General features: G+C 26.2%; 1 protein-coding gene across 1 annotated transcript in view; it reads left to right on the forward strand.

Annotated features, from left to right (window-relative positions):
* The window catches only part of LOC107442943 (FERM, ARHGEF and pleckstrin domain-containing protein 1), a 98,981-nt gene that overhangs the window by 12,038 nt on the left and 73,225 nt on the right, over positions 1-13,718 (forward strand). The window contains exons 4-5 of the mRNA XM_071177028.1: positions 1,756-1,853; positions 13,075-13,198. Of these exons, the coding sequence (XP_071033129.1) occupies positions 1,756-1,853; positions 13,075-13,198 (222 nt within the window). The remainder of the gene's footprint in view (positions 1-1,755; positions 1,854-13,074; positions 13,199-13,718) is intronic.

Genomic DNA, 13,718 nt, shown 5'->3' on the forward strand with positions numbered 1-13,718 from the left:
GGTTTGTTGATTTAAATCAGCTTGATGTAAATCATGATTTAAATCCTGATTTAAATCAAATGATTTTTTTAAAAAAATCATTGATTTAAATCAACTAATTTTTTAAAAATATATATATTGATTTTAAATGTTAAAAAACAGTGTTTTATACTATTGATACTTCTATTATTTTGTTTCCTTAGTTTAAAATATATTTTATATAAATTGCTGCATTAATTAATTTTAGTTATCGTAATTACTTTCGTTCTTGGTGTTTGTTAAATTCCAATACATTTGAAATTACATTTTTAAAAATGTTTTGATTCTTGAGATGGAAAGTACAGATTAAAGTAAACATTTAATGCTGTCTTAATATAGACTTGCATAGCTGTAGAAAGTAATTAATAAACATGATTTTTTTCAAAAAATAATGCAAATTATGTTATAAAATTCCACCTTTTGAATGAAAAAGCGTGGAATTCAAATCTACATTATATTTTATTGGTAGAAAATGTATATTTCTGAAGCTTGAGATTTTATTTATATTGAAAAGAAATTACCCTAATATGTCAAAAATAGAAAAAGAAAAAAAAAGGCTGATGAATTCAGATATTTTTCTCCTGATATAGTGTCATTCTTCTCTTCAAAGTCTATTTGAAGCTGTAGAGCTATGTTAGCAGTAGGGTTATAATATGTTTACAGTATCTTTGACATTATCTAATTTTCTAAAAAGAAATTTTATGAAAAAAAATTCCAATTAGTACATAGAATTTAAAAAAAAAAAATTTATCTTAACTTATCTATTTTGATATAGAATTAAAAATAATTATTTTAATATAAAAATATATAGATTAAATATTTATTTATTTTTTGATGAATGTCTACATTTATAAACACAATCTGTTACATTTATTTTGTCATTTTAAAAATCAAGAAAAAAAGAGAAGAAATCACAATTTTAAATTAAAATTATGGTTTACTAATTGAAACTTTGTTTTAATAGTCATAGTACAGGGGTCTATCCAAGCCAAATTTAGTACCGTTTAGCGGTACCTTCACAAATTCAACTTTAGGAAAAACGGTAGAATAATTTGACAAAATACTTTTTTCTTAAAATTTTATTTTTGTGTCTCGTAAGAAACGATAAAACCATATTTTTACTATATTTGTGTTGATTTTTTAATATAATTTTTAATTTTCACAAAATAGGTACCTCTCAGAAAAACCTAGACAGACCCCTGAAGTATTCTTTAAATTTTCTATTTCATCTAGTCTTTAAATTTCAATTATGCATTTATTTCAGAATAGTTGCTATGCATTCAAAGCTATGTATTATAATGAAAAATTATTTTAGCAAGTTAGAGCTTCTAAAATATTGTTATAATATAGTTTTAATATTAATTTAATTTTGATTAAACATTTACAAAGTTTTTTTAATCATAAATAAAAGTTCTTACAGTGTATTTGAATAAAAACTGATTTAAATCAAAAAAATCCGATTTAAATAAAAAAAATCTGACTTTTTTGATTTTTTTTTAAAAAATCAAAAAAAATCACGAACCCTGATTATAACATTTAATATTATAACATTTACTATGTATAATAATCGTAAAATAACTGGCTCGGAAAAACTACTTGATTAATTAAACTCTATAATTTTTTTAAAAAGAGAGGATATGGAATAGTTTTGTTAAAAATCAAACTTTGTATATTTATGTTGAATTAATATTGAACCTTTTTTTTTTTTTTTTTTAAATATTCTCTTATTTTCTTTAGATATCTGTTTGGTTTGCAAATCAAAAAGGATTTCATAAGTGGTGCTCTGCAATGCAATGATAGCACTGCTGCAGTTTTGCTCTCTTACATTGTTCAAGGTAATCTAACTTTTATTTAAATTAAGTAACTTTTACTTTTTATTAAATTTTCTAATGTGATGCATTAATGATATCTGTTCAATTGATTGTATGGCTGTCAGCTCTTGTGGATTATACAGATTTTTTTTTGTTGCATTTATGAACCATTTTCTGCATGGATATTTAAATCTTTGAAATTCAAAATTTTGCATTTTCTTAGAAATACTTATGTACTCACAGATGTGTGTGAATATAAGTCTTGTCAGGCAATGATGTCTTGAATTTGCTCTGTGCTTCAACTTGGTTAGTGTTGCAAAATATAAGATGTGCATTATACAGTGAGATATGAGATGTACATAAAATGGTGAGGTATGAGATTTTTCTGTGCATCTGATAACTAAAAAAAAGGAAAAAAGATTTAGATTATTTGATTTTAGATTTCAGCTGATTGTGTTAAAACACTTACTTTCAATGGTGCATATTATATTCCAATAACTGTGCTATTAATACTTTGAATAAGAATTAAAAATTGATCATTGTGCACATAATAATTACATGTAACAATAAATATTTGATATTTTTTATACAACTTACTTCAACATATTAAATGAAAATAATATAATATAATAGGAAAAGGTTTATAATTTTTGAAGCTCCACAATTCATTGAACAACAAAAGTGAATACCTAATCCTTTAAATATAAATATGCTTTTAATACTGATAAGTAATGTTTTTGCATAAGGATAAATTATACAATATTAAAAAATAATAATAATTTTTTTAAAAAAAATACTAAATTTGTTTAAAAATTAACCTTTATTTTTCAAGATATTTTTTTTTTAAATGTTATAATTTCTGCATAAAAAAGACATCTATTTATAAAAAATTGCTTTTAAATATAAATATATTAGTTTAAATTGAAAATACAAAATAACTGAAAAATGTATTAACAGTTTTGAAAAGCATAACATCAGTTTCAGTTACTGACACTGGTGATGTATCACCACTATGCTAAAAGAGTCGAACATGAATGAAATAAAAGTATTCTTGAATAGTACTATAGATAAATAAACCTGTTTATGACTAACCAAGCACTTAGTCCCTAACAGCTTAACTGGTATGGCAAGGTCAAACTTCAGTTATGTACTATTGAATGAGAGGACCAATTGAACTTGATTACTGATTAATAATCCTTTGTTTAATTTAGTTGAAGAGTCAAACAATATTAATAAAACATTATACTTTTAAAAACAAATATTCTCTAGTAGATTTAATTATCAATATGTTATCAGTTCTACGTTTATTTTACCATTTAAATATTGTTCAAATAAAATTGTAACATAATTTGATTAAAAGGGTTTTGGACAGGACGGTTTAAACCGTGGATTAATCCATTCTGTCCTAAACCTTGCCAACCCTGGTTGACAGGTATGTGATTGTAATGTGTTAATTAATGTAACGAAAAAAATTAATCATGAATACATATACATTTTACAAAAAAAAAAAAAATAAAACATATTACTTTGAATAATTTTTAACTTAATGAACAGACCTTCACATTCTAGGAGTCAATCTTAATGCAGGATTGCCACAGGCAACTGAAATGTGACTATTTCCAACNAAAAATCAAGAAAAAAAGAGAAGAAATCACAATTTTAAATTAAAATTATGGTTTACTAATTTAAACTTTGTTTTAATAGCCATAGTACAGGGGTCTATCCAAGCCAAATTTACTACTGTTTAGCGGTACCTTCACAAATTCAACTTTAGGAAAAATGGTGGAATAAGTTGACAAAATACTTTTTCTTAAAATTTTATTTTTGTGTCTCATAAGAAATGATGAATCCATATTTTTACCATATTTGTGTTAATTTTTTAATATGATTTTTAATTTTCACAAATTATGTCTAAATTTTCACAAAATAGGTACCTCTCAGAAAAACCTAGACAGACCCCTGAAGTATTCTTTTAATTTTCTATTTCTTCTAATCTTTAAATTTCAATTATGCATTTATTTGAGAATGGTTGCTATGCATTCAAAGCTATATATTATAATGAAAAATTATTTTAGTAAGTTAGAGCTTCTAAAATATTATTATAATATAGTTTTAATATTAATTTAATTTTGATTAAACATTTACAAAGTTTTTTTAATCATAAATGAAAGTTCTTACAGTGTATTTGAATTTAAAAAAAATCTGATTTAAATAAAAAAAATCCGATTTAAATAAAAAAAATCTGACTTTTTTGATTCTTTTTTAAAAAAAATCACGAACCCTGATTATAACATTTAACATTATAATATTTACTATGTATAATAATCATAAAATAACTGGCTCGGAAAAACTACTTGATTAATTAAATTTATTTTAAAATGACAGGATATGGAATAGTTTTTTTTAAATCAAACTTTGTATCTTTATGTTGAATTAATATTAAACCTTTTTTTTTCTTTTTAAATATTCTCTTATTTTTTTTAGATATCTGTTTGGTTTGCAAATCAAAAAGGATTTCATAAGTGGTGCTCTACAATGCAATGATAGCACTGCTGCAGTTTTGCTCTCTTACATTGTTCAAGGTAAGCTAACTTTTACTTAAATTAAGTAACTTTTACTTTTTATTAAATTTTCTAATGTGATGCTTTAATGATATCTGTTCAATTGATTGTATGGCTGTCAGCTCTTGTGGATTATACAGATAATTTTTTTTTTTGCATTTATGAACCATTTTCTGCACAGAGACTTAAATCTTTGAAATTCAAAATTTTGCAACTTCTTAGAAATACTTATGTACTCACTGATGTGTGTGAATATAAGCCTTGTCAGACAATGACGTCTTGAATTTGCTCTGTGCTTCAACTTGGTCAGTGTTGCAAAATATAAGATGTTCATTATACAGTGAGATACGAGATGTACATAATATGGTGAGGTATGAGATTTTTCTCTGCATCTGATAACTAAAAAAAAAAAAAAAAAAAAAAAAAAAAAAAAAAAAAAAAAAGATTTAGATTATTTGATTTTAGATTTCAGCTGATTGTGTTAAAACACTTACTTTCAATGGTGCGTACTATATTCCAATAACTGTGCTATTAATACTTTGAATAAGAATTAAAAATTGAAGAGATGTAAAATCTTCTGCATTTTAAAATGTAGAAAATGTTGACAGCAGGGTTTGGGTTTTGGACGTCCTAAACTGGTTTTGGACAGGACACATGGGTTTTACTGTCTTAAACTGTCGTAAACTGGATAAAACTGTCTTAAAGTGTCCAAAACCTTGAACTTAAGTGAAAGGTAAAAATTATATACCTGTAATCATTGTGCACATAATAATTACATGCAACAATAAATATTTGATATTTTTTATACAATTTACTTTAACTTATTAAAGGAAAATAATATATTATAATAGGAAAAGGTTTATAATTTTTGAAATTCCACAGTTCATTCAACAACAAAAGTGAATACCTAATCCTTTAAATATAAATATGCTTTTAATACTGATAAATAATGTTTTTGCAAAAGGATAAATTATGCAATATTAAAAAATAATAATAATTTTTTAAAAAAAATACTAAATTTGTTTAAAAATTAACCTTTTATTTTTCCAGATACTTTTTTTTTTAAAAATGTTATAATTTCTGCATAAAAAAGACATCTATTTATAAAAAATTGCTTTTAAATATAAATATATTAGTTTAAATTGGAAATACAAAATAACTGAAAAAATGTATTAAAAGGTTTGAAAGGCATAACATTAATTTCAGTTACTGACACTGGTGATGTATCACCAGTGCTGAAAGAGTCGAACACGAGTATGCTGAAAGAGTCAAACACGAATGAAATAAAAGTATTCTTGAATAGTACTATAGATAAATAAACCTGTTTATGACTAACCAAGCACTTAGTCCCTTACAGCTTAACTTGTATGGCAAGGTCAAACTTCAGTTATGAACTATTGAGTGAGAGGACCAGTTGAACTTGATTACTGATTAATAATCCTTTGTTTAATTAAGTTGAAGAGTCAAACAATATTAATAAAACATTATACTTTTAAAAATAAATATTCTCTAGTAGATTTAATTATCAATATGTTATTAGTTCTACGTTTATTTTACCATTTAAATATTGTTCAAATAAAATTGTAACATAATTTGATTAACACTAAAACGGCCAGACCGGTCATTTTGACCGCAAAACGATTTGAAACGTGTTTACCTTTTTTTGCTTTTCACCCATTTCTTTGATTTTTTCTGACTTTTCCTAAATATTAATAAGCATCATCCACAAAAAATTTCACTCATTTATTTTGATTAGTTTTTTTTTTGAAATTTACAATATACCTAAAACCGCCAATACTGGTCAAAATGACCGGTTTTAATTATTTCTGTTACTTTCGTTTTTAAGGCATTATTAATTATACTAAAATGAAGGGGTGTGAAGAAAGAAAGATAGAGGGTGACCTTCAGTCACACCTGTTTGAAAGTAATCTGCGCATGCGTGAATTCTTGGAATGTTCGTTTGTCTCCTTCAGAAGGCGTGCATCATATTTAGTGTTATGTTATTATGTGGTTGTGATATGTTATTTCTAACTATGTGAGCAAATTTACTGGAAAGTTTTCTTTATTTTTTTATCTATATATCGTTTATTATTTATTGTTTCTCTTTCTGTAATTCAAAATGTCTTGGAGAACTGTGGGAAAGAATTTGCTAACTCAAGGAGAAATTTTGCAGATGATGCAAACTATTTCGTCAGATGATTCTGGTTCTGAAGCTAATAATTCTGATAATGAGAAAGATGAATGTAATTTTGATGATGAAAAAGACTCTTTGTATACAATTGATGTTGAAAACTGTGGCGATAAAAGTGATTATTGTCAATCAAGTTCTAATAGTGATTCTGAACCAGATGAAGAATTATTGCTTGCTCAAAGTCAGAAAAAAAATCAAGGGAAAAATAAATGCTGTTCTTTCAAACCAAGATTAAGTAAGAAAAGAGATAATTTGGATGATTCTATGTTATCTAAAAATAATTCTGAGGAAGAAATAACGAAAAATGAAACTGTATGGAAATACCTTCAGCAAAATATTGCCGGAAGACTGCCCATACAAAATGTTTTGAAAGAAAAAAGTGTACCCACACCGTTTGCGAAAAGAAATATCGGCATTAATTCTGCAAGCAGCACATGGCGTCTCTTTATAAATGAAAACATGTTGAAGCATATACAGAAGTGTACAGAAGCAGAAAGTGTGAGATGCAAAAATAGAAACTGGAAAGTTTCTTTAAAAGAACTAGATGCCTTTATTTCTTTGCTTTACGTTCGAGGTACTTTACTTGCAATAGGACTTTCGATTGATGTTTTGTGGTAAAAGAAATGGGGACATAATTATTTTCCTGAAACAATGCCAAGAAATAGATTCAAGGAAACTCTTAGATACCTAAGATTTGATTTGAAATCAATGAGATCACAACGTCTAGTGACTGATAAATTTGCTCTCGTTTCTGAAATTTGGGAGCAATTCATTGAAAATTGCCTATCGTGTTATAAGCCTGGAGAAAATATCTTCATTGATGAACAACTGTTTCCAACTAAAGTTAGATGCCAATTTCTTTAATACATGGCAAATAAACCAGATAAATTTGGCATTAAATTTTGGTTAGCTACAGATGTGGCATCAAAATATATTTTGAATGCGTTTCCATATCTTGGAAAAGAAGAGAAGCGTCCTGAAGCAATGACTGTCGGAGAGCATGCAGTATGCAGACTGGTGGAGCCATTTTATAATAGTGGGAGAAATGTTACAACGGATAATTTTTTTACCTCCCTGAATTTAGCTCAAAACTTGAAACAGAAAAGCATTAATTTGGTAGGAACAATCAATAGAGCAAAAAAGGAAATTCCTGAAAGCTTCAAGAAAACAAAGGATGAACTTTTTTCCAGCAAAATATTGCACAGTAAAGGCATAACATTAACCTCATATCAGTGCAAAAAAAGAAAAAATGTTCTTCTTCTGAGCTCCCTCCATCCAAATTTGAATGCATCAAATACAGAGAAAAAGACTCCGGAAGTCATAACATATTACAACTCTACGAAATATGGTGTTGATGTGGTAGATCAGATGGCAAGAAAATATTCTGTGAGATGCTGGCCAGTTCATGTATTCTTCAACATTCTTGACTTAGCAGCCATAAATCCGTGGGTTTTATATAAGGAACTGATCAATATCAACATAAGTTGCAGAGACTTTATTTTGAAATTATCAGATGAGTTAAGAAACAAACATCTTGACATGTGCAAAAAATTCCTAAAAAGGACATTTCAACAGATCCCATAACGCGTGGTATAAAAAGGAAACAATGTCAAGTAGCAGAGAATTGTAAAGGTAATACAACAGTCAATATGTGTGAAAACTGCAAGAAATATATCTGTGGACCATGTACCGCAAAAGTGAGAAAAGTTAGTGTATGTATTTCTTGTGAAAAAGACTGAGCTATCGCTTTTGTGAGTAAATTATTATATTTCCTAATTATTACCCCAATTACTATTAATATATCCCATTTAAATAATGATTGTAGCATAATAAATATTAAATAGTTATTAACTCAAAAGCCTCTTATTGTGTTTATAAAGAGTTAAAATGCATTAAATCTTATTTTAGTACAATTATTTTTTATCATTTAGCCACTAACTCAATATGTTTTTTTTCTCCAATAAATGAGTAAAATTAAATATTTTAAACTATGTTTCATATGAAAACAACATGAAAATAACAATTTCTGACCTAATATACCTTAACATTCAATTTTTATCACTGTTTTTAAGGAGCGGTCAATTTGACCGCTTATGGCCGTTCTGGGTATACCGAATATTCGGCCGTTCTGGGTATACCGAATATTCGGCCGTCCAAGTGTTGAAAGGGTTTTGGACAGGACGGTTTAAACCGTGGATTAATCCATTCTGTCCTAAACCTTGCCAACCCTGGTTGACAGGTATGTGATTGTAGTGTGTTAATTAATGTAACGGAAAAAATTAATCATGAATACATATACAGTTTACAAAAAAAAATAAAAAAAACATATTACTCTGAATAATTTTTAATTTAATGAACAGACCTTCACATTGTAGGAGTCAATCTTAATGCAGGGTTGCCACAGGCAACTGAAATGTGACTATTTTCGACCTGGGGCGACTATGGCAACTTGGGAGACTTTTCCACGCTCCTCGCGATGTTTTTTTTAAAACATAAATTGGGTTGACAACCTGCAGTCTGCAATAGCTTCTGAACACGAAATAAAAAATTTTGAATTGCAAATTTGAGTCATCACTTTTTAATGCGCTCAATTTGCACAGATTCCATTGTAAATCTATTTTGTTTCTCGATCGCCTTTTCAACAGTCATTGCAATGAAATTCTGCATGATTTTAGAAAACCCAATTTTTAATACAATAAACGATGCGTGAATTTCAAATTTGAATAATTACTTTTCACAATATATATATATGTATATATATATATATTTGCTAAATCAATTCTTAGTTAAACTAAAAAAAAAAATTCGGAAAAAGTATGTTTGTTTTTTAATAAAAAAATATTTTTTGGAATGATTTCTAGTAATTTAAAATATTTAATTTTCTACAAATGTACTAATTTTTTTTACATAAAAATGTAGGGCTAAATCATGAATGCTTATATAAAAAATATCATATTTGCCTCCAACATGACTAAACGGATCATTGTATAGGACAATTAAGTCATTTAATAAAATTTTAGTCATATTTTTGTTCTTATTTAGGCAACTATTTTCATAGTTTTTGGCAAGTATTTTCATACTTTAGGCTACTAAAANGTGCTGCACGAAGTTTTCTAATTTTTTTTACATAAAAATTTAGGGCTAAATCATGAATGTTTATATAAAAAATATCATATTTGCCTCCAACATGACTAAACGGATCATGGTATAGGACAATTAAGTCATTTAATAAAATTTTAGTCATATTTTTGTTCTTATTTAGGCAACTATTTTCATAGTTTTTGGCAACTAAAAGCAACTATTTTGTTAATTTTTTCTGTGGCAACCCTGTAATGGTTCTAGGGAATATGCTGAATAATTAGAGCAAATGATATTATAAGTTAAGAAACCAAACACAAAAATGTACTTTTTCTGAATAAAATTTCTTTTAAAACATTTGGATTTTTGACCCTCACACTATAGAGGGAAGCCGCAGCCTGTGAAATATGGTCCCAATAATTTGACTTAATAAATTGGGGACCCAGAAGAATGGTCCACAGTTTGGACCACCTAATGTTAATTTTACTTTTTGTGTATCTCACCATATCTCAAGAACTTCTTAAACGAATTGAAAATTTTTGTAGACAATTATGAAATTCGTTTATCCGTAGATAATTCCATGCAAAAAATAACTTAATATAATAATAAATATAATGAGTAAATATTTATAAGTTTATTTTATAATCGTAAATTTTTTTTTAATTGTTAAGTATACAATTTTGCACATCATTTTAAAGAATGTAATTTTGTCTTGTCAAAATACTTGTCAAAATACAAACTTTGAGAGAAAGCAGTAAAATAGTTCCTGAGAAATTAAATTTTAAAATTACAGCATTTTACAAATTGGATTTCTCAGGAACTATTCAGTTGCTTTCGCTCAAATTTTTTTTTTGTTTTTTGTGCCATGCAAAATTACATTATTTAAAAAATGCAAAAAATTGGATACCAAAATTTTTTAAACTATTCTCCTATGATAAAATTTTATTAGGGTAAATTAGAATCATTTACTTCTTTATTATTTCTAGTGAATGAAAGTAAATTTTCTTCATGGAAATTAGTTGTTACAAAAAATTTTATTCATTATTTTGTATATTTCTTCAAAATGATTTTAATCCAATTAACAATTAAATAATCACCAAATTTTTAAAAATGATTGTTCAAAAAGTCTTTTGCGAGTTATTTTTGTTAAAAAATCTATTAGTAGTTAGATTAAAAATTAGTGAATTATTTTAATTAGAATTATGAGATATTAGAAATGTGATTAAAAAAATAAAAATGTTAAATGAAATCACAATTTTTAAGCAGAACATTAAATCTCCAGATTGTTTTAAAATAAAGATACCATTTGAGATTTCACTAAGTAAGTATTGATGTATTGGAACAAACAGAAAAGTAATTTAACTTAAGTGTAATTAAAGAATATGATTATGAAATTTTATTTTTAAATTTTAATTTCTTTAAATAGTAAATTTTTTTTTGTATTCAGGGTTGCCACTCCATGGGGAGACTAGGGAAAACCTGGAAAATACAGGGAATTTAGATTTTTTTCTTTACAAACTTTGAAAATACAGAGAATTTTGTTTGTTATTTTCGTCCTTAAAAAAATATGATCACTCAACCCGTAATCTATGGGATATTTAAGAATGATATTTCAGTTTTACTAAACTATATCCTTTACGATAACATTATTTAAGTATGTTCTGCTGTTCCTTTTTTCCTCTAAGTTTTCAGGGTTGCCTCCCCACAGGGAGAACCTGGAAAATACAGGGAATTTAAAAATCCCCTAAAATAACAGGGGAAATACAGGGAGTTTTGATTTTTTTTCTTTACAGATTGAGAAAATACGGAGAATTTTGTTTCTTATTTTTGTCTTTTAAAAAATGGTGACCACTCAAAGCGTAATCTATCTATGAGATATTTAACCATGATATTTTTTTAATGACATAGGAAAATAAATTTGAAAATTAAAAATTGCTGAAAATGTTAAATGTAAATAATTTCTTTACTTTAAGGTCTCTCTCTCTCTCTATATATATATNATTAGGGTAAATTAGAATCATTTACTTCTTTATTATTTCTAGTGAATGAAAGTAAATTTTCTTCATGGAAATTAGTTGTTACAAAAAATTTTATTCATTATTTTGTATATTTCTTCAAAATGATTTTAATCCAATTAACAATTAAATAATCACCAAATTTTTAAAAATGATTGTTCAAAAAGTCTTTTGCGAGTTATTTTTGTTAAAAAATCTATTAGTAGTTAGATTAAAAATTAGTGAATTATTTTAATTAGAATTATGAGATATTAGAAATGTGATTAAAAAAATAAAAATGTTAAATGAAATCACAATTTTTAAGCAGAACATTAAATCTCCAGATTGTTTTAAAATAAAGATACCATTTGAGATTTCACTAAGTAAGTATTGATGTATTGGAACAAACAGAAAAGTAATTTAACTTAAGTGTAATTAAAGAATATGATTATGAAATTTTTTTTTAAAATTTTCATTTCTTTAAATAGTATTTTTTTTTTTTTTTTTTTTTTTTTTTTTTTTTTTTTTNTTGTACTCAGGGTTGCCACTCCATGGGGAGACTAAAGAAAACCTGGAAAATACAGGGAATTTAGATTTTTTTTCTTTACAAACTGGGAAAATACAGAGAATTTTGTTTCTTATTTTGGTTCTTAAAAAAATATGATCACTCAACCCGTAATCTATGGGATATTTAAGGATGATATTTCAGTTATACTAAACTATTTCATTTACGATAACATTATTTAAGTATGTTCTGCTGTTCCTTTTTTTCTCTAAGTTTTCAGGGTTGCCACCCCACAGGGAGAACCTGGAAAATACAGGGAATTTAAAAATCCCCTAACATAACAGGGGAAATACAGGGAGTTTTGATTTTTTTTTCTTTACAGATTGAGAAAATACAGAGAATTTTGTTTCTTATTTTTGTCTTTTAAAAAATGGTGACCACTCAAAACGTAATCTATGAGATATTTAACCATGATATTTTTTTAATGATTTTTTTAATGACATAGGAAAATAAATTTGAAAATTAAAAATTGCTGAAAATGTTAAATGTAAATAATTTCTTTACTTTAAGGTCTCTCTCTCTCTCTATATATATATATATATATAGCACAATAAAAACAAAACCGAACTAAAAGCGGAAGCAGAAATAAAACGAAAGTAAGTTAATAGTAGATAATATATATACATACACAAAAAACAAAGTAAGAAACGAAGAAAATTAATAAGTTTTATTAACTGTATATATGTTATATATATAACCAATTATCAGTGATTCCCTGGGCCAGCAATTAATATAAAGGAATGGTATGTTGTTTGGGTATTATGTTATGGTTGGTTCTTTGCCATTAAATTGCATATATATAAATTGCATAGTTTTTTTTTTATTGATATTAAACTTTTAATGTTTTGAATTTCAGCTGATCTTGGTGATTTTAATCCTGAAGTGTGCATTGATCATTCCTATTTAACAAAGTATAAATTTGTAGCATATCAAGATGAAGAGTTAGAAAAAAAAATTATGGAAAACCACAGAAAGATCATGTATGTATGCAAATTTTTCTGTATAAAGATGTTTTAAAAAAATTATGACAGAAAAATTTCTGAAGTTAAAAAATAATAATTCTTGCAACTAATTCCTGTGTCAAAACATTAATTTTCCTACCTGATTCCTTAGGTTTAGTTCAAAGTTTTTTTTAGATAAATGGTTTTGTAGCCTATAAATCACCAATCTATCATAACCAGCCTAAAAGTAGTTTTAAAAATCACCTTACAATATGTAATTGAGGCTGATGGTTATATTTCAATATTATAATGCAGTTGAGAACCAATCATCCGAAATTCTCAAGACAATTATTATCCCGGATTTCTGAATTGGCTGGAAGACGTCTTTTATCGCCGTTTTATCGAACCCACATTACTATGAAGAAGAATAACATTTTTAAAATAAGAAAAAGAAAGCTCTCCTATATTAAAAAAAATAAAATGGAATAGGCTCTGACAATTCCCGGTTTCGGGGTAATTCCCTGACTTTCTTTAGAATCTCGTTTTCCTGATAATTCCT

The sequence above is a fragment of the Parasteatoda tepidariorum genome, chromosome 2, assembly GCF_043381705.1.
Source record: "Parasteatoda tepidariorum isolate YZ-2023 chromosome 2, CAS_Ptep_4.0, whole genome shotgun sequence".
NCBI classification, from domain to species: Eukaryota; Metazoa; Arthropoda; class Arachnida; order Araneae; family Theridiidae; genus Parasteatoda; species Parasteatoda tepidariorum.